Consider the following 23,160-nt stretch of genomic DNA (forward strand, 5'->3'; position numbering starts at 1 on the left):
TTCTCTGCCTTGTTGGGGTCCAATCCCAGCAGGTCCAGAGGTCTCCAAAGATGTGGACGGAGACGGCGAAGAAGTGAAAGGGCGAGGGCTAGGCCCTCCATCTTGCCCCAGGGTAAGGGCTAGGCCCTCCATCTTGCCCCAGGGTAAGTGCTACGCCCTCCATCTTACCTTTGGCCATGTGCTTGGCAAGGAGCTTCTTCCCGGAAGTCTAAGCCTCTGCTAGCCACACCCAGGAACAAGACACCGACTTGCGCCTGGCCAATCGGCAGAGCACAGTCCTTTCTCCTCCCCTTACTCCAACCCCCTATAAAATCCGTCTCCACACAGAGTTATCTCTCTCTGCTTCCTGCTGCTGTGTCGGCAAGGTGGGGGAGCCGAGCTAGCTCGAATAAAGACTCTTATGCTTTTGCATCGGACTGGCTGGCTCCCTGATGTGGTTTCTTGGGGATCCTGAAATCTGGGCATAAAAGAAGGAATGACATGGAGACAGCATTCAGTTGATCAGCAGCCTAGCCAGGATCTCTAGCCGGGTTCTCCAGCCAAGTTCTGTCCAGGATCTCCAGCCAAGTTCTGTCTCTTATTGTCTTGTTACATCTGTATTTATACCAGTTGATTTTAATCCTGTCAATTTCTATTCCAAAGGTTGGGGCGTTTCTTATCTCCATTCCAGGGAGTAAAGATTATGTAGCTTAAGGGTGATTGTTCGTAGTTAAAGTGATTAACTACCTGCCTGGCATTTAGTTAAGGGGTTTTATTCCCTCCCTAACTTCAGGGAAAAATCCCTACCTGGGGAAACAACCTTTCTCGGAGAGGTGACCTTGGTTAGAACACATAGCGCCAAGAAGGTGAGCGAACATATTAAGAAAGTATGCCATATATGCCAGGTCCCTTGAAACATGCTGTGCAGATGTTTCTTCCCTGCAGTGACTGTGTCAAGCAGCAAGGATGGACCAGCTTCCGGCACTGCCTCAAAGATTTCTTTAGACTCAGGCCCCCTGCCCACAGAGCCAATGTGGCTCCCAGCTTCTCCCCTATTTCCTATCGTTGAAACAAACACTAAATTATATTTCCTCTGGAGAAAAATGTGGGGAAGAATTGTTCTATTCATTTTACTTAAATGGGCCAAAGAAACCAAGATAGAGCCAGAAAGAGACTGATAGGACTAAATAGTTTAGAAAAGAAATGAAAACCTATCAACAGATGTCAGTTGCCAGATGAGAGCTGCTGGGGAAAGAAAGGCACAGGGCCTCAGGCCAGCCTCAGGCAGGGCCAGCGTCATGGGCTCATGGCATAGTACAGGGCACTGGACTCAGAAAAACTCCATAGGTGGTTTGACGCTTTGCTGTTTCCAACTTCACATTCTTAATAATTTTATTTTGAACTTTTATTTTATTTTAAATATATTTTTACTAGAGGCCCAGTGCATGGATTCATGCACCGGTGGCATCCCTCGGCCTGGCCTGTGGCGATCGGGCTGAAACCGGCTCTCAGACATCCCCCAAGGGTCTCAGATTGCGAGAAGGTAGTTCTCAGGTGACGCACCCCGGTATTAGGCTCCCTCCTCTCTGGTTCTGGTGCATCACCCAAGAACTGCAGCTGCCGTCACCGCAGCTTGGCACCTCCAGCATTGAGCATCTGCCCCCCTGGTGGTCAGTGCATATCATAGCTACTGGTCGGAGCGTCTGCCCCCTGGTGGTTATTGCATGTCATAGCTACCAGTCAGATGGTTAAATGGTCGGACGGTCGCTTAGGCTTTTATATATAAAGGGTTTTTCAAAATGCTGACACGCTAAGCTCAAAAGGTTCGCCATCACTGATCTAGTTCTATCATAAATGCCCGCATGGTACTCTTAGTTACCATGATAGCAAGTAAAATAATTCAATATTCTTTTTTCCCTGAACCTCCAAATGTATCATTAGACCTTTTTATCTCTTCCACAGTTATAGCTCCTCCTATTCTCCATTTGATTTTATATGCCATATTCTAAGTACCGTATTTATCCGTGTATAAGATGCTATGTTTTTCTAAAATCATTAGACTGAAAATTGAGGGGCATCTTATACACGGAAGTCAGCCAAGGAGGGAGCCAGGCGGGTGCGTAGCTGCCCATACCTTGTCAAACAGGCTTCCTCCAATCAACAAGCCTTGTTACTGACATCAGATGATGCCCTAATTGGAGGTGGAGGTGGAGAGTGCGCAGATACAACAGGGACTGGAGCATTCTGAGCCCATAAAGATGTCAAAAAATAAAAAGATAAATACTGGTAAGTGAACTTTTTATTCTGCAAAATTGAAACTGAATGTAATCAGCTATGCAAAAGAGCATGGAAATAGAGTTGCAGAGACAATTTGGACCACCTCCCACTGAGTGTATGATCAGACAGTGGAGAAAACAGGAAGAACAACTCCTTAAAGATGCCAAAAAACAAGGCCTTAAAAGGAAAACCAGCAAACTGTTTAACATTGATTTCTTAATCTTGGGTTGGAAAAGTGGGGGGCATCTTATACATGGAAAAAATACAGTAATTTCTTAGGATCTTTTCCAGTTCATTAATTTCTATTCAATGTTTCAACAGTTACACTTTTCATTCCTAAAAGTTGTTTTTTTCAAATCCTTGTCCATCTTGGTAGCCTCTGCTTGCTCATGTTTCTTGCCCATGTTTTATTTAAGTGTTTCATTCAACAAATACTGATTGAGCACCTACTACATGCAAGACAGATCTAGGTGTTAGGAATTATATAGGAAACAACAAAACTACACCCCACCTGGCTGGTGAGGCTCAGTGGTTAAGCGCCAACCTATATGAACCAGGTCATGAGTTTGATTCCATTATGGCATATGCCTGGGTTGTGGGCTCAATCCCCAGTATGGATTGATGTTTCTCTCTCTCTCTTCCTTCCTCTCTGAAATCAGTAAAAATATTTGAAAAAAACACTACCTCATAAAGCCTATATCCCAGTGGAAAAACTGCAACAAATCAAATAAGTACCCTATATAATAAAAGCCTAATATTGTAAGTGCCCGGTCATCCATTCCATTAATCAAAGCATAATATGCTAATGATATGCTAAGGCTGCTCAACTATTCGCTATGACGTGCACTGACCACTGGGGGAAGACGCTCCAACTGGTAGGTGAGCTCGCTGCTGGGGTCTGGCTGATTGGGACTGAGCGAGATGGGCCAGACACACCCTGGAGCCCTCCCATAGTCCCTCCCTAGCTGGCCAACCTCCTGAGTCCCTCCCCAGCACTGATCATGCACTGGTGGGTTCCCTTGGCCTGGCCTGCACCCTCTTGCAATCTGGGACCCCTTGGGGATGTCAGAGAGCCGGTTTTGGCCCGATTCCCCAGGCCAGGCTGAGGGACCCCACTGGTGCACGAATTCATGCACCAGGCCTCTCCTACAGTATATTAGGTGACAATTGAAATGGAGAATAAAGCAAGGAATGAGCAGAGTACACATATTTAAATGAGGCTTTTATTTCTGATAATTCCAAAATCTGATCTTCGGTGCTCTGTATATTGTGTATTGTTTTAACTGTCAGAGCAGCCTATTTCATTATCTACTTGGTTTTAAAAGCTAGTGTCCTTATTTTTATGATTAGTTTTACTGGAATACAGCCAGGCCCATTCCTTTACATCAAGTATGTCAAATTCAAAGGCTAACACAAGCCAAATAAATGAGGCATGTGGCCTGTGGGCCGCGAGTTTGACATGCTTGCTTTACATATTGTGGCTGCATTCACATTATATATAGTAGCAGAGTTGAGTTGACGTGATAGAGACTGTATAGCTCACAAAACCTAAAATATATACTATCTGGCTACTTACAAAAAAGTTTGCAGGCCTCTGATCTACACAGAGATATACACAGGAACTAAAAAGAAAAACACTGAAATGGGCACTAACATATACTGTTGGAGCAAGTGAATTGGTACAACCTTAATAAAAATACATTTTCACCGAAATCGGTTTGGCTCAGTGGATAGAGCGTTGGCCTGCGGACTGAAAGGTCCCAGGTTCGATTCCGGTCAAGGCATGTACCTTGGTTGCGGGCACATCCCCAGTAGGAGATGTGCAGGAGGCAGCTGATCGATGTTTCTCTCTCATCGATGTTTCTAACTCTCTATCTCTCTCCCTTCCTCTCTGTAAAAAATCAATAAAATATATATTTTTTTAAAAAAATACACTTTCATTCAGTAACAAATTCTGACAAATAAGCATAAGGAAATAATCAGGGAAGTACACAAAAACTTGTGTGGTGGGCTGTTAGTCAAAACATCCTATATAATAAAAACCTAATATGCTAAGTGTCCGGTCATCCAGGCGGCCGTTCAACCAATCAAAGCATAATATGCTAATGATATGCTAAGGCCGCTCAACTGCTCGTTATGACATTCACTGACCACCAGGGGGCAGACGCTCTGACTGGTATGTTAGCTTGCTGCTGGGGTCTGGCCAATTGGGACTGAGCGAGACAGGCTGGACACACCCTGGAGCCCTCCTGCAATCCCTCCCCAGCCCTGATCGTGCACCGGTGGGATCCCTCGGTCTAGCCTGTGCCCTCTTGCAATCAGGGCCCCCTTGGGGGATGTCGGACAGCCAGTTTTGGCCCGATCCCGCAGGCCAGGCCAAGGGACCCCACTGGTGCATGAATTCGTGCACTGGGCCTCTAGTTATTTATAATAGCAAAAAGTTAGAAGCGCCTGGCTGGTGAGGCTCAGAGGTTGAGTGTCAACTTATGAACCAGGAGGTCACAGTTATGGTCAGGGCATATACCTGGGTTGCGGCTCGATGCCCAGTGGGGTTTGTGCAGGAGGCAGCCATCAATGATTCTCTCTCATCACTGATGTTTCCATCTCTCTCTCCCCCTTTCCCTTCTTCTCTGAAATCGATAAAAATGTATTTTTATAAAAGTTAGAAGCAATTAACATATCCCAAGATATTAAATAATGGTATATTCATGGAATGGTATGGATTTATAGAAATATGCTCATGAATTTAAAAACTTGATAAAATTCAGTCTTTTGTATTTTACCTTGGCTCCTCTCATTTTACCTCCTACCTTATTCTATAATCACCCAGGTTTTCTTCATTTGCTCTGCTTCAGGTTAAACCCTCCACTTGTCATCTTGGTGCTAACTCTTTGGGGATTTTTCTGGACTTTCATATCTCATTCTCACTCTTGCTGTTTCTTGCCCATAAACATAAGCAAAACACTATGTTTGAGACAAAATAACCAACTACTCTCAACCTTGTGATCTCTTTAATCTATTTCTCTTTTTTAAGTGGGACCAAAGTTTATTGAGAGAAGACAGTCTATTTATTTCTTTTAACCAATAACCTTCCAGAAAGGGGGATAAACATACTCCCCATTTCTTCCATTTTTCAACTCACTACACCTAAGCTTCTATGCCCTACCCTCCCTTGCTCTAATATTTCCACTATAACTAATGACCAAGTTGTAAATTGAATGGCAATATTTAACTGTAAGGATAGGTTATTAGAACATTACTGTTACAACTCTAAAATTTTAAACATAATTACTTACTATTACATTATATAGCCTACTCCAGTTAAGCGAACTACAAGAAATTGATCATTACAAAAAGATAAGGCATAATTTTATTACTTTCAACATTTCTTTTCATCACAATAAAAATAAACTAAAATAACACATGGCTTTATAAAAATAAATTTTTATTAAAAGCAGTAGAGTCTGAGCAGGAGACAGTACAAAGAGTGTAAACAATGTAAACATCACTACATTCAGCTCAGCCTGATTGAATGCTGAAAGACAACTCTAAATGCTCTATGTGCCCTTACTAGCAAGTTACATTAATTCTACTATACACAGAAAACACACTCTAATTTGATTAGGAACAATATTTCATCGAAGTCGGTCCCATCGCCAAATACTGGCATCATCACAAACAGCTATGAGAATGCTGCTATCCCTGCTAAAACTGGTTTGTCGAATAGCAGTAGCACATTTTTGATGAGTCAGTGTTGTACATCTAAGGAGAAAACATGACAACAGGTTAAAATACCATACATACATAATGTTGCCAATATCTAACTTAAAACAATAAAGTAGAAAATGATTAGCTGTCCCAACTCATACAGAAGGCATCTGAAAACAGAACATACTTTACTAAGAGCTCAATCTCAAATTTTAAAATACCTGGGTATATTTTAAATTCAATAGGCACCATATAACTTATATGAAAAAAATAAGTTATCAGGTACTTATGAAAAACAATCATTAGAATAAAAAAATATTTTAAAGTACTCTGAGACATGCAAATATTACAAATGATTTAAAGATGGCATTGTAAGTATAAGTTACTTCCTCTATATTTGGTGTAGCAAAAGACAAGATATGGAAGGTAAAAAAGAGTGAGGGCATGATAGTATACTTTCTCTAATAGCTACAGTTAATCTCTTGAGTTCTTGGTTTTTATTTCTATTACAGCTTGCATAAGATCTGCCTGATGGTACTTTTATTTGTGCACTGATCTGTTCTTTCAAATTATAAAGTATTTGGAAACAAGAAAAAAAAAAGAATATGAAGGCAGGAATTTCTAAATACTTACTTGGCTTTATGAGGATCTTCTACTTCTAAATCCCAAACATAAAGTTTGCCAACCTGATTGCCCAATGCAAGCATCTGTATAAATATATTAAAAAAAACCCACCAAATTATTAAAATAAGCTTTAAAGATTTCAAGCAATCCTAAGAGAGCTTTCTTATTTTGGGAAAACCTCAGCTCCATCCTCTGGTTATGCTCTTGATTACTTCTTTGCATCTTATATTTCTGATTTGTAAATGGGGATAACAGCAACTAATACTTCACAGAGATGTCTTGAGTAAGAAAGAAGGCATGTTGCAAATTTATGACGAGCTTTACAATTTACACTATAATACATGTACTCTTTATTGTGTCTTAAAGAACTGTAGCAGCCCTGGCTGGTTTGGCTCAGTGGATAGAGCGTCAGCCTGGGGACTGAAGGGTCCTGGGTTTAATTCTGGTTAAGGGCACATGCCTGGGGTTTCGGACTCAATCCCCAGTAGGGGGCATGCAGGAGGCAGCCAATTGATGATTCTCTCTCATCATTGATGTTTCTATCTCCTTCTCCCTTCCTCTCTGAAATAAATAAAAATATATTTTTAAAAAAACTGTAGCTAAAGCTATAGAAAGATCTTCCAAAAATGTTCATATAAATACTCAGATAATTCATTACCAACAAAAACCTAATACCAAATTTCTTCAAAAATTTAGATAACTACTATTTTGTCTCTAACTTCCATGTTTGTTTGTTAAGTTTTTCTGAGGTAAAGACACATAAAAACATTAATTTTAATCACCAAAACATTAAATTTTAGTAACAGATGTTGTAGAAAATAAACACCTAACTACCACTCCTGACACTTGTCAATTTCATTTATAAGCATTGCAGATGGTGTTCAGAGCCACAAGGATAGAATAAATAATATCAAAGGCCAAAACAATACAAAACATCAAGATAGAGTCTCAAAACTACAGATGCATAACAGAGAAAACTAAAATTACCATGGCTTTAAGTAAAATAATTTCAAAATGTAAAAATGTTGCTACCTTTTGCCAGAAATCCATAGAAAATCTCATGTACCAAATGTCACACTGGCTGTAATCAAATCGCCCAAGAATAGTCACATTAGACTCACTGGGCTTAATTTTGTCTATATCATCTTCCATTTTGCCAGGTTTCCAGCACACAATGGCATTTTCACAAGACTTTAAGAGAGATGAGAAAAAAAAATTACTTGTAGAACTGAATTATAAATACTGAAACAAAGCTTTTCTCTATTATCATTTTAGAACTGACAGCTCATAGAACCTGTTTATCCATCTAAGTAAGTGATATACATTCATTTATATTTGTAGAGTTAATGTCCACATTTGAGGATAAGAAGTCTGATTTATTAACAGATTTTGGCAATACAAAGGCATTACACTGTCTGCACTATTTATTTTAAAAGTCACAATTTGTTTTCCAAACCAAACCAAATCCAGCTCTTGATACATTAGCATCCAGAGACTTGAAGTATTTTATAGCAAAGGTAAAAATTACAGTGTAGTAGAATACACAGCTCTTCAATATGGCTCCTGCTTTTTACTTCACTAGTTTCATCTTTCCCTATCCAACTGGTTCCCTTTATCTGTTAACTATAAATCCTCATTCATTAGCTTTCATAGGAATGGCAGCTAATGAATTCACAAAAAGGGATTTAGAGACCAGATTATATGTACAAGGCATAAAAGCAGTGGTTTACTTTTAAGACATTGATATGAGGATGAGATTGAAATAGGCTAAGTTATACCTTTCTTATTGTCTAACTTCAAATCTTTGCATACATTCTACTTAAGCAACAAGTGGTAAACAATATAATGGAAAAATATTTGCAAATCAGTGGGCACTACTCAGATTACTATGTAGGTCTCTGGTTTGCCATTAAGGGACACCTGGCAATCTCTCTGGCCTCTACTGAATACAGGCTACTGAACACCTTACAATGTATTTCAACAGGTGTCAGGACTGAAAAATTACTGGTGTAGGTGAAGTTTCACAGGACACAGCCTACATAATCCCATGTGGCAACCCTGTGGGGGTGACCAGCGTTGAAACACTTAGGGTGGGGACAACATTCTTTTTTCCTTCTTTGCCTTTTTCAGATTATATAAAATCCCAGGACTATTTATTTACAAGTTCTTTACTGTAAAGTACCTTAGATATCACCTAGTCTGAATGACTCTTCCCTAAGTGCACAGTTGAGTTGATAGCCTGTAGTTTTCTCAATCATCCTGGCCCCAGCCCTAATTAATCAAAATCTTTGGGATAGGAGGCTGAAACAGAAGTGTAAAATAGCTGCTCAAGTGCTTCTTATTGCCTACATTGATAAAGGATCCTAGTAGAGTCCCCTCATGGAGAACTAAAGCATAGGGAGGTAAAAAGAATTTACCCACATTAATGGATGGGTGTACTCAAAATCACCTAGAGAGCTTTTTAAAATTACGCATTCCTAGGCCCTTGTGCCAGATTTACAATCTGTGGGGTAAGGTCTAGGAATCTATTTTTACAATGTTCTCCCAATGATTTTGATGCAGAGCCAGATTTGAGACCACCAGTATAATTTATTCAGTTCAGCTTCCCACTTAAAATGCAGAAATCCTTTCCCACCATCTGATGAAGTTCTAAGAGCAGAAATTTTACAGCCTTTTTACTTCAAAATGACAGACTCGATAGACTTTCCCGTATTTGTCCCACTACATACAACTTTAAAAAGTCTAAAAAATAGAGAGGAGGCAGAATGATTAGGTATCCTGGGACATGCAGGAAATGTAGCTCCCCAATTTTCCTTTCCCTCATTTATGTATCTCAGGCAAGATGCTGGAAAAGTCAGCAACTCAACAATTCTAACGGGTGAAGCTAGACAGACAAAAACAAAACAAAACAAACCCAACCTCCTAGTCCCCAAAGCCTGCTCTCTACAAGAGACCAGGAAATGGCAACCTAGCAAGAGAGAAAAATTTCAAACAAATTCTCTAACTACAGCCAAATACCAAAAACAAAACAAAACAAAAAAACACCCCAAAACAACTGTGGACCTGCACCTATAAGGTCCAGCAAAAACTCAGTGGGAAACCCTTCCCAGGTGGTAACTAAACATCTCAGTACATAATAACCCTGACTCACCCTGTCCTTCACCGTAATGAGGTGACTCTTCCTTCTCTTTGGCTGGGGTGGAATCAGAGGATACCATCTACAGTGTCAGTGGAGACCACCGGAGGAGCAGTAATGAGTCCCATCAGCTCCTTCTGCTAGGGTGGTGTCACCTGAGCTGCAGTGGAAAGCCTGAACTCCCATCCCAGCAATAATGAAACACCATCACCCAACCAATCAAGGGGAGAACGTGAACTTCCCTTGCTACCTGCCAATCATGAAGCAGTGCTCCCCTTCCCCAGTTGAAGAAAATTTATCAGAGGAAGCCTGATGTAGATCTAAATAAAAGACCCGGAGATTGTAACATAATACCCAAAATATCCAGATCTCAATCTCAGCGCTCTCCTTGGAGCGTGCCATGCCCTTTTGTAAGGCACCTACTTTTTTTAAGCTCTTGGAGTCCCCATGGGACTTGCAACAAGAGGAACAGTGGGCAGCAAAACCACTGAACCTGTCCCCAAGGCCCCTTTTCTCTAATTTCAGGGAGCCAATAGCAGCCCCACCTAGGCTCTCCTGTTACTGCTTCTACTCTAAATCCCCCCTTTTCCACTGCCCCAGCTTTAATAAATGTACTCTACAAATAAATAAATAAAACATAAAAGTCTCAACTTTAATGAGAAAACATATGCCAACCCAGAGATGACATAGATGTTAGAACTATCTGACAAGGGTTTTAAAGTAGCCATCATAAAAATGCTTCAATTCAAGGAGTTGAGTGAACCCCAAAAAGATAAACTCAAAGAAATTTGTGTTAAGATACATCATAGTCAAACTTTTGGAAACTCCACACAAAGAAAAAATATCCTGATTGCAATTAAGACAGAAAGAATAATTCTAATGATGGTAAATTTCTCATCAGAAACCATGAAAACCAGAAAGAGGAGTCACAACATTTTTCAAATATTTAAGAAAAGAATTGCAATACAAAATCCTATATACAATGACTATACCTTTAAGGAATGAAGAGGAAATAAGGACATTCTCAGACTATGAAAAATGAACATAATTTGTCACTAGCAGACCTACCCTAAAGAATGGCTACAGGAAGTTTTATGAACAGAAAGAAAATGATATTATGAAGGGTTCTTGAAACATCAAACATTAAGAAGGACAAAAAAATGCAAAATGAGTAAATACAATATTCACCATTCCCTCTTGAGTTTTTAAATTACATTTAATGGTTGAAGCAAAAACTGTAATACTATTTGATGTAGTTCTTCATTCTAAAGGGAATGTTTAAGACAATTGTAAGTAGAGGGAAAAGTGAAGTAAAGGAAAGTTTCTACACCTCACTTGAAGGGTAAAATGTTGATTTACAGTTAAGTAGACTGATATACAGGTGACCCTTGAACAACAGAGGTTTGAACTGTGCAGGTCTATTGAAAAAAAGCTATTTTCGATCTGCAGGTGAGACTCAGCATATGCAGAGGATCAACTGCAGTTACACACAGATTTTTGACTGCATGGAGGTCAGCATCTTCTAAACCACCATGTTGTCCTAAGGCAGCGGTTCTCAACTTGTGGGTTGCGACCCCTTTGGTGGTCGAACGACCCTTTCACAGGGGTCGCCTAAGACCATCCTGCATGTCAGATATTAACATTACGATTCATAACAGTAGCAACATTACAGTTATGAAGTAGCAACGAAAATAATTTTATGGTTGAGTCACAACATTAGGAACTGTATTTAAAGGGCCAGAAGGTTGAGAACCACTGTCCTAACGTCAGATATATCTATATATCATATATATAACACATAGGGCAAACCTCAAAAAGGCTAAACAAAGAAATATACTAAAAAATACTACAGGCAAGTAAGAGTGTAATTCTAAAACATGTTCACACAACCTACAGGAACTTAGGAGAAAAAAAAACAGAGAAATTAAAAGGCAGAATTAATGTAATAATTGATATATTAAGGCTCAAATATAAATGGTCTGAATATACCAACTAAAAGTTTGACAGTGTGGATTTAAAAAACATGACGCAAGTACACTGAGTGTCCAGATTATTATGACCACCTGACGTTTGTTGGCAAATTAGCTATAATTTCGCACTGAAGTTGCTAGAGGGCCAGACCATTATAAATAAGGAAGCAGGTTGTTTACCACGACGGAAGTGATTTTTTTTCTGAAGATGTGGGTAAACAACATGATTTAACAGCCTTTGAACGTGGGATATATATTATGATGAGTGGCCAGATTATTATGACCACCCCATCAGTACTTTGTTGGGCCACCTTTTGCCTTCAATACTGCGGCAATTCTTCTTAGCATTGACTCCACGAGATGCTGAAAGGTGATGCGAGGAATCTGACACCATGCCTGATGAATAGCACTGTCCAGTTTTGTGAGATTTGATGGTTGTGGAACCAGCTGCCTGATGGCTCTTTTAACTTTGTCCCACAAATGCTCAATTGGATTGAGATCTGGTGATTGTGGGGGCCACCTATGCAAGGTAAAGTCTCCCTCATGTTCTTGAAACCACTACTGCACAATATGAGCACCGTGGCATGGCGCATTGTCTTGATGGAAGAAGCCATCTCCATTGGGATACGCCATCAACATGATAGGATGAACTTAATCAGCAACGATACTTAGGTATGTTGTGCTATTCAGACATTGTTCCACATGAATTAAAGGACCCAAATCATGCCAGGAAAACATGGCCCAAACCATAACACTGCCCCCACCAGCTTGAAGGGTTGTACTCATGCATGTGGGGTGCATGCTTTCATTCTGTTTCCGCCAAATTCTCACTCTGCCACCTCCATGATGCAACTGGAAACGTGATTCATTGGACCACATGACTTTTTTCCAATGCTCGACTGTCCAAGCCTTGTGTTCCTGTGCGAATTGGAGATGTTTTATCTTGGTAACTGCAGACAGCAAAGGTGTTCAAACAGGCCTTCGGCTTCCATATCCCGTATGATGCAGTGTACGGCTAATTTGCCTACAAACGTCAGGTGGTCATAATAATCTGGCCACTCATGTTCAAAGGCTGTTAAATCGAATTGTTTACCCATATCTTCAGAAAAAAATCACTTCTACTGTCGTGGTAAACAATCTGCTTCCTTATTTATAATGGTCTGGCCCTCTAGCAACTTCAGCACGAAATTATAGCTAATTTGCCAACAAACGTCAGGTGGTCATAATAATCTGGACACTCAGTGTATATGCCACCTACAAGAAACTCACTTCAGATATAATGATATATGTACATTAAAAGAAAAAAGTTGGGAAAGGATATACCATGCAAACATTGATCAAAAGAAAGCAAAATGGACTAAATTACTCCCAGATAACGGAGACTTCAAAGCAAATTACTAGAGGTGGACGTTACATAATGATAAAAGGTCAAGCCACTAAGGCATAACAAAGTGTGTAAGCACCAACCAACAGAGCTGCAAGATACAGAACTAAAAAGGAAAAAGCCACAATAATAGCTGGAGACTTCGAAACTCATTTCTCAATAATAACATGAGTACAAAAATCAACAAAGATATAAATTCAACCACATCATCAACCAATAGGATCTAAACGATATTTACAGAACACTCCACCCAATAGCAGACTATACATTCTTTTCAAGCTCTAATGGAACAAACCAAAAATAGGGTCATGAAACATATCTGAAAAAAATAATCAAAATAATAAACAGTGTGTTCTGACAGTGAAATCAAACTGGAAATGAAGAACAGAAAGGTAACAAAAATGTCTCCCAACACCTAGTAACTACACAATGCACTTCTTACCAGAATTTGTGAGATGCAGCTAAAGCAGTACTGGTGGAAATTCATAGCACCAAATGCTTACATTAAAAGAGTCTCAAGTCAATAATCGAATCTCCCACCTTAAAAAACTAGTAAAAGTGCAAAATATACCCACAGCAAACAAATTTTTTTTTTAAACTGACAAACCCCTAGCAGGACTCATAAAAAGAAAAATTACCAATTTCAGGAATGAAACAGGCTATCACTAGAGACCTTAAAGATATCAAAAGGATAATAAAGGACTACTACAAACAACTCCATACATGTAAATTTTACATTAAATGGAATGGACCAATTCCTCATACAAGAAAAATTACCAGTAAAAATTCATTAATATGAAATAGCTAATTTGAATGGCCCTTTAACTATTAAGGAAATTGAATCTGTGTTTTAAAAACTCCCCCTCAAAATTTTCTAGACTCAGATGATTTAACTGGAGAAGTCTATCAACCATTTAAAGAATTAACACCAATTCCATATAATCTCTTCAAGAAAATAGGAGGGTAGACTTGAAATTCATTTTATGAAGCCAGTATTCTCGATACCAAAACCAGACAAAAACAGCATAAAAAAGAAAACTTCAGATCAGCATCATACCTCATGACTACAGGCACAAAAGTCTTTAACAAATATTAGCAAAGAGAATTCAGTGCAATCTACTGCATTAACAAACTGAAGAAACCACATGATCATATCAATGGATACAGAAAAAGCACTTAACGAAAGTCATCACCCACTCATGGTAAAACTAAAAATATTAGGAAAAGGGGACAGTTCTCAACTTGATAGAGAATATCTACAAAACTATACAGCTAATATGCGTAATTGTAAAAGATTAAAATTTTTTCTCCTTTATATCAGAAATAAGTCAAGATGTCTGCTCTTAACACTGCTAATCAACATAGTACTGGAAGTCTGCCAGTGCAATAAGGCAAGAAAAGGAAATAAAAAGCATCCAGATCAGAAAGGAAGATATAAAACTTCTTATTTTCAAATGACAAGATGGTCCATGCAGAAAATCCCAAGATATTAATAATTCCCTACCAAAATGTCAGATAGGTTTAACACCATTCTGAGCAAAATCCCGCCCTCCCTACCCCCCGCAAATAACCTCTGCAAGATTTTTTATAGGTGTAGACAAGATTATTCTAAAATTTATAGGAAAGGCAAAGCAACAGAATAACTAAAATAATTGTGAAAATGAATAATAAAATGGAAGAAATCACTCTACCTACCCATTCCAAGATTTATTATAGAGCTAGAGTAATCAAAACTGTGTATGTAGTACTGGTGGAGTACTGGAACAAAAAAGAAAAACCAGAAAGAGTCTCACACAAGTATGTCCAAACAATTTGACAAAGGTACAAAAGCAATTAAAAGGAGAAAGAATAGTCTCTCAATAAGTGGTGCTAAAACAACTGGAAACCTATAGGCAAAAAATAAACTTCTACCTAAACCTCATAAAAAAATTAACTTTAAAGGATCATATATTTAATATAAAGCTTTTTGAAGAAAACACAGGAGAAAATCTTTAGGATCTATGACTTAGTAAAGAGCATTTTAAACACATCAAAAGTATGATCCACAAAATAATTTTTAAAAAATCAACAAATTGAATTTCATAAAAATTAGAGACATCTGTTCTGCAAAAGACCTTGTTAAGAGGATGAAAAGACAAGCTACAGACTGGAAGAAAATATTTGCAAACTACACATCTGACACAAGGATTCATATTTAGAATATATTGAGAGTTCTCAAAACTCAACAGTAAAAATAAAAACAAAAACCAATCCAATTAGAAAATGAGCAAAGACGTGAAGAGACATCATCAAAAAGGATATATTAGATGGTAAATAAGCACATGAAAGATGTTCAACATCACTAGCCATCAGGGAAATGCAAATTAAGACCACGATGAGATATCACTACACTCCTATCAGAACAGCTAAAATAAAAAATAGTGACAATACCAAATGCCGGCGAAGCTTCCGAGACACTCGATCTTTCATACATTTCTGGTGGGAATGTAAAATGGCACGGCCACTCTGGAAAATAGTTTGGCAGTTTCTTAAAAAACTAAACAAACTTAACCATGACCCAGCAATTGCCCTTCTAGGCATTTATCCCAGAGAAATGAAAACTTAAGTAAGTCCACACAAAACCTGTACACGATTGTTCATTAGCAGCTTTATGTTTAATAGCCCCAATCTGGAAAGGACCAAAATGTCCTACAATACATGAATGGCTAGATAAACTGTGGTACATCCCATACCATAGAATACTACTCAGCAATAAAAAGGGAGAAGTACTGACACACAACAACTTGGATGGCATTATAATGAATGGAAAAAAAAATCGTAAAAAGCGCCATACTGTAACATTCTTACAATGACAAAATCACATGTGATAAAATGACACACACACATTGTACAATGTCAAGACTTTATATTGTATTATAGTTATGTAACCATTGGGGGAAATTGGGTGAAGGGGCCTCTCTCTACTATCTTTCAAACTTCCTGTGAATCTAACTTCAAGATCAAAAGTTTAAATAAGCAAAAAATAATAATAATAATAATAAAATAAAATAAAACTAGCTGCAAGTCAAGAAAAAAATAGATTAGGCTCTGCCAAGAAAATGTGAAATGACCTGAAATCCACACAAGAAACTAGCAATTTCTCCAAATTTAACAATCCCAAATGTTCAGATGACATCACCAACAACTTCTCTAAATTATCAGCGAAGGATACATATATACATCAACATGCTAGAGAAGGGGTTGGCAAACTACAGCCCATGAGCCAGCTCCAACTGTCTGTTTTTTTAAATGAAAAGTGTATTGAAATGGACACAAAACATAAAAAAAACAACCCTACTACTAGCTTTAGATATTGGTTATTTTATAATAACACTGATTATCACAACAATATTATCTTACAAATGAAAATTTTTCATTTTATTGGAGCACAAATTATAATAATTCATTGGAATGTCTTATGCCTAAAACAAGTTTCCAAACCTATCAAAATATCATGAGACTAAAAAAAAAAAAAAAAAAAAAAATTAAAAAAAGAAAGAAAAGAAAAAGCAATTCCCAATTTGCCATCCAATTTACCAAACTGCATTAAAAATCGAGCTCCCTAAAAAAAAAAAAAAATCCAACTCACACAAACAATGGAAGTACAGCTGAACAGCAGTTACCATACCTTGGAAAGTATCAAATCACCTAACCATCGTACACAATCAACATAATTCCTATGTATGTCTCTGGTAGAAAAGTCAGGAAAGTGAATTTTCTGAGAAATAAATGGCCTGAAATGGAAATGTAAAAGTTAAGAGAAAAAAGTATAGTCGAATCACACTAACTTTTATTTTTGGATTTATAAACTTTGAAAAATAAAATGCATGACGATTTTTCTTTGATCCTAGAAAACTGAATACCTTATCTTTCTATTGAGAGCTACAGTCTTACTCCATTTTTGTTTCTATATTTTTTTCCATTATCAGCTCAATTCAATTTTGTTTTTATCCTATGAAATTTCATTTATAAAAATTGTAGCTTCATACCATACCATATATATATATAGGCCAAATTTAATCAATTCTGGCTATCCTAACCAATGATAAGCAAAGATATCTGATTATAGACCTAGAAGTATTTTTACAGAAAATACCTACTCAATCCTTTAAAATTAGACTATGAGCCCGAGCTGGTTTGACTCACTGGACAGAGTGTTGGCCTGTGGACCAAAGGGTCCTGGGTTTGATTCCGGTCAAGGGCATGTACCTTGGTTTCAGTCTCCTTGGGCACTGGCCCTGGTCGGGGCTTGTGCAGGAGGCAACCAATCTATGTGTTTCACTCACATCGATGTTTCTCTCTGTCTTTCTCTCTCTCTTCCACTATTCCTAAAAATCAATGGAAAAATATCATCAGGTGAGGATTAACAACAAAAATAAATAAAATTAAATTAGACTGTGAAAGTCAACACATCTGGGTTATTTCAACAGATGGTCATTTTATTGGAGCTGATTTGGCTCAGTGGATAGAGCATTGGCCTGCAGACTGAAGGGTCCTGGGTTCGGTTCCGATTAAGGGCACATGCCCGGGTTGCGGGCTTGATCCCCAGTGGGGGGGGGGGGGGGGTTGTGTGCAGGAGGCAGCCAATCAATGATTCCCTCTCATCATTGATATTTCTATCTCTCTCTCACTCCCTTCCTCTCTGAAATCAATAAAAATATATTTTAAAAAAAAAAGATGGTCATTTTTCTAGGAACAATGATACATCATTCCAAAGGCTGCTAAAGGTAAGATTACATGAGAGTACTGCCTTGAGCAACAATTTTGAAAATGGTATCTGACAGGAATCTGACATATATTAGTTAGGACATTTTTGGATTGAAGAAAGTATATGGTAGCATTTTCCCCCCTTAAAAATGTTTGTGTAAAGACCATAAGCTACAAGTTGCTACTAATCCTACAGTTAATGAAAAGTAAACCTAACATTTCTAATCTAGCGAGTGATTCACTTTCTGTACTGAAATAACTGTAGAAGTTTAATATGCCATAAATTAGTTATGTCTCGGGCAAGTCACAAATCCTCTCTTTACTTTTCCCACAAGAATGCTGGACTGAATCATTTCTAACATCCCTTCCAATACAAATTCTGGGATCTTTTATTAGCCCTGGCTGGTATGGCTCAGTTGGTTGGGTGTCATCCTGTGCATTGAAAGGTCCCTGGTTTGATTTCCAGTCAGGCACATGCCCAGGTTTCAGGCTAGGTCCCCAGTTGGGGGCAGAGGGAAGGGGAAGGGCGTGCTGGAGGCAGCTAATCAATGTTTTGCTCTCACATCATCAACATTTTCCTTTCTCTCTCTCTAAAAGTGAATACAAAAATCTTTAAAAAAATTAAAATATTATTAATGATCTACTAAATGCTTAATTCTGCTATAATTATGTTATTTGCTTTTTAAAAAATATTTTTACTGATTTCAGAGAGAGGAAGGGAGAGGAAGAGAGGGATAGAAATATCAATGATGAGAGAAAATCATTGATTGGCTGCCTTCTGCACTCCCCACACTGGGGATTGAGCCTGCAATCTGGGCATATGCCCAGACCAGGAATCGGACCATGACCTCCTGGTTCATGGGTTAATGCTAAACCAGTGACCACATGGGTTACGCTATTATTTGCTTTTAAATCAAATACATATTATAATCTATTGTTAAACCTTTCAAGAAGACCAGCATAACCCCCTGTTGTTTTTTGTAAACTGTGAAATATAATTTCTATGTATTCTAGAGCTCCAGAAAATATAAAAACATAAATTTAGGGCTGTATAAGCTTTTGGTGTTTTAAAATAGAAATCTGAAAGTTGTGCTAATCATTAGAGGCCACTGAAGTTTGATGAATATAAGTGCAATGAAATATCTACTGATGGCTACAAATTTAACTAATAATCTATGAATAGTCTGATTTGATAACCAGAAAATTCTAGCTTTGCTCAAAACACAAAGTGCAAACAAAGTTAATATACACAAACATGATAACTATGGTCAAAGTATTATATTAATAGGCTAAATAAGATTCTGAAAAGATAGTTATTGAATCAAGAACTGAGGCATTTCAAAAATATATGAAGATAACCATTAAAAACAAACAAACAAACAAAAAACGAACAAACAAAAAAAATATATGAAGAACATTGCAAAGTTCCCACTTCTTAGTCTCAGGGAGCAAGGCTCCCACTTTTGAAATTTCTCCACTTAATGAAATGAGTAGCAATTAAAGGAAAGCATTATATTAACATGAATTAAAGCTAAGAACCCCATTTTAAAAAAAGGTTTACTGCACTGAATTAAAATTTACACTGAAAAAAACTAAGTAAAATGTGCTACTAAGTTAGAGAAAACACAATGTAAAGGCGATTTAAAAAAATGAAACATAAATATATTAGATTAAAAATAATGGCTTCCATTGAAAATTTGTGAATTTTATGATATCTAGTTTTTAAAGTTAACTTCTAAACTCAGTGTTGGGGACTTATATAACAATTTTGGAAAAAGTAAGACCCATCTATTTCACAGCATGAGATACTTGTTTTAAATGCCACAAATGTTACCTGTTAGTTTTATTTGGGTTATAATCATAGGAGTCCTTAATTGCATTAATCATTCTCTTTGAATTAATCCTCCAAAGTTTAAGAGAGTGATCCATACCACAGGACATTATTTTTTCACCCAAAAGATCATAATCCTGTATGTAAAACAAAAAAGCTTAAGTTAAACATTTAAATTATTTTTCCAAACTATACTATTCAGTTTTCACCTATGTACAGTATTGTGAAAAATTTCAAACCACAACACTAACATTTTGGGTTTCATCTATTTAGAAAATAAAACAGAGTTTTTATTGCTCTCAAAATTTAGTTTTAAGTGATTTGTCACCACCACAGTAGATGAGCTTGTAAGCTAAGGAAAGAAAAAAATAGTGTTTAAATTTCATTTATCTTTCAATGAACTTTAAAATATTTTCTTTGCTTGATTTTGAAGATAAACTGAATGCCGAGCCCTAGCCAGTTTACTCACTGGTTAGAGCATCAGCCCTCAGACCTAAGAGTCTTGGGTTCTTTCCCGGTCAAGGGCATGAGCCTCGGTTGCAGGCTTGATCCCCGGCCAGTAGGTCGGGGTGGGTGTTGTAGGCATCCAATCAATGTCTCTTTCTTACATTGATGTTTTTCTCTCCCCACCCTCTCCCTCCCTTCCCTCCACTCTAAGGGGGAAAAAATCACTGGGAAAAATATCCTATAGTGAGGATTAAAAAAAATTTAAATGCTGAGGTATGACATAAAGCCTGAATAGTTATATTACTTTTCTTTGTCCAACCCTAATCAAGCAATGAAACTGACACCTGTATGTGCAGCTACTAAACAACTAAAATTTTATCTGTTGTAAGTCAAAATCTTCAGTTACACTGGTCTTAAGAGTTCACTTTTTAAATGAATTTTTAAAAATGTCTAAAAAAGGGAAATAATGTAAGTTTATCATTTGCTGTTCACTAATTTTTAATAGGCATCTAACAAATATCTATTATAACCACCTTATTTCATGGATAAGACACTGTGGTACATGGGTGCTATTTAATTTAGCACATGATACATGCGTCATATATTAATTCTTCTAACAGTGAACTCCTGTATTATAGAGAAGAAATAAGACTGTCACCTGTTCTCATTTTAAGAAATAACAGTAGATGGTGATGGACCAACAATACAATATACAGATGATGTATTATAGAATTGTACAACTCAAACCTATAAAATTTTATTAACCAAGGTCAGCCCAATAAATTCTATTTTAAAAATAAAGAAAAATACTCCCATTAAAAATAAAAGGAAATAAGAGTAGGGAGTTCTATTTAAGGAAAATATTTTCCTTACTCACCTAGACAGTATATGTTAATCCAACCTCTGAATTAATTGTGAACACCGTTTCACAAGAGCTTAGGAACTTTAGGTTTGTTGCTTACTGAATTCACCAGTCTGGTGAAGAGCAGCAAGGCACTCACTGACTCACTGTTCGTGCCAGTAACTCTAATTTGAAATTCTTAATAAAGAATGGTAGTCTTTAAAAGCCAAATGGAGACTGCTACTGCAACTACTAGAAAATCCAAGTTGGCAGGGCATAATTCTCACAAAAGCACACAAACTCCAACCATAGGAACACTTAGTACCTCCAATTAAAATGCTACATGATTTAAAACGTGGTGCCCCTGCCCTAGCTGGTTTGGCCCAGTGGATAGAGTGTCAGCCTGAGGACTGAAGGGTCCTGGGTTTGATTCCGGTCAAGGGCATATGCCTGGGTTATGGGCTCAATCCCCAGTGGGGTGTGCAGGAGGCAGCCAATCAATGATTCTCTCTCATCATTGATGTTTCTATCTCTCTCCCTTTCCCTCTCTAAAATCAATACAAATATATTTTTTATAAAAACAAACATGGTGCCCCTTTACATAATTTAATGAATAAGAACTGAATAGCTGTAAAACTACTAAGTAACCTATGAATGAAACATAAGTAAAGCTAAAATAATGTAAAAATATGAAACCTAAAACACTTATATTATAAAAGATCAATAAATCTCTCTATATAAAAGCCTAAGCGACCGGCCGACCGGCCCAGTAGCTATGACATGCACTGACCACCAGGGAGCAGACGCTCAACACAGGAGCAGAAACCACAGGCATGTAAACATGGAACAGACTGATAAATATCAGAGAGAAAGGGGGAAGGAAGAGGGCAGGAAGGGATTAACCAAAGATCTTATATGCATACTAGAGGCCCAGTGCACAGATCCGTGCACAGGTGGGGTACCTCAGACTGGTCTGTGCCCTCTCGCAATCCGGGACCCCTTGGGGGATGTCGGAGAGCTGGTTTCAGCCCGATCCCTGCAGGCCAGGCCAAGGGACCCCACCAGTGCACAAATCTGTGCACTGGGCCTCTAGTTATAACATAAAGATAACACTGTGCCATGAGAGAGAAAGCTATACAAAATTCAGCCTGTGCACAAAACACTCCTAAAAATGAATAATTTAGATTTCAACTGCAAATAAAACAAAGTTTCTTAATTGCTAACTAGTTATTTTTGTGTGTTTTTTAAGAGACATGGTCTCACTATGTTGCCCAGGCTGGAGTGCAGTGACTATTCACAGGTGCGATCCCACTACTGATCAGCATGGGAGCTTTGATCTGCTCCATTTCCAACCTGGGACCATTTACCCCTCCTTAGGCAACCTGGGGGTCCCCAGCTCCCAGGAGGTCACCATATTGATGCCAAACTTACTGTTGTCAGCTGATCGGCATAGTGCACTACAGCCCAGAACTCCTGGGCTCAAGCAATCCTCCTTCCTCAGCTGGGACTACAGGCATGCAGCTCCGTGCCCAGCAATTGCTAACTAGTTTAATCTTTTCCTTTAATAACTGAGAAACAGCAAAACAAAACATAACTTGGTGATTTTTTTGATCAATATAGGAAAAAAAACAAGTTCATAGTTAGTATTCTTTCATGTGCATGAGTACAGATTAAATACAAAGAGACTTTCTTGCTTTATTCCTTCATTTATAAGATAAAAACCTTGCATAGCACAAGTAAATGAAATGACTGCCTGCCAGGCTATATGAAAAACAACAACATATGATTCCATGAAAGGAAAGAGTTCGATGGGGACTGTTCACAACAACGTGCACCTGAAAGTCATTGCCCTGCAACTTTCAACTTACAGCACTTAGAACTTCATCTCTGTGCCCTTCGACACCTCCAAATATTGCCACCAGAGTGTCCGTTTGGATATTCCATAATCGTAAAGCATGATCTAGTATAGAAATAAAAAATTAAGATGAATTTTTATCATTCATTTATTGTGAATGTTCAAAACCTCTTTAGGTAAAACTTACACAAGTGTGGACTTAACTTATGCATAGTAAAGACTAATAATGAAACCCATATCACTTAAAACATTTACATCACATATAGATTTAGGTATGTATCAGCACAAACTTTCAAGAAATACTTGTAGTTTTAAAAATATTTTTAACTTATTTACCGAATTTGACAGAGTTTTACATTATG

The 23,160-nt window shown here is 37.8% G+C and overlaps 1 protein-coding gene across 1 annotated transcript in view; it reads right to left on the bottom strand.

Moving 5' to 3' along the window:
- Nucleotides 1-5,684: 5,684 nt before the first annotated feature.
- The window catches only part of EED (embryonic ectoderm development), a 37,642-nt gene continuing 20,166 nt past the window's right edge, over nucleotides 5,685-23,160 (bottom strand). The window contains exons 7-13 of the mRNA XM_014459294.2: nucleotides 22,812-22,903; nucleotides 19,659-19,792; nucleotides 16,746-16,851; nucleotides 15,509-15,583; nucleotides 7,621-7,779; nucleotides 6,598-6,671; nucleotides 5,685-6,018 (exon numbers count right to left, since the gene is read on the bottom strand). Of these exons, the coding sequence (XP_014314780.1) occupies nucleotides 5,892-6,018; nucleotides 6,598-6,671; nucleotides 7,621-7,779; nucleotides 15,509-15,583; nucleotides 16,746-16,851; nucleotides 19,659-19,792; nucleotides 22,812-22,903 (767 nt within the window). The 3' untranslated portion in view covers nucleotides 5,685-5,891. The remainder of the gene's footprint in view (nucleotides 6,019-6,597; nucleotides 6,672-7,620; nucleotides 7,780-15,508; nucleotides 15,584-16,745; nucleotides 16,852-19,658; nucleotides 19,793-22,811; nucleotides 22,904-23,160) is intronic.

This window comes from Myotis lucifugus, unplaced genomic scaffold, assembly GCF_000147115.1.
Source record: "Myotis lucifugus unplaced genomic scaffold, Myoluc2.0 scaffold_106, whole genome shotgun sequence".
Lineage (NCBI taxonomy): Eukaryota > Metazoa > Chordata > Mammalia > Chiroptera > Vespertilionidae > Myotis > Myotis lucifugus.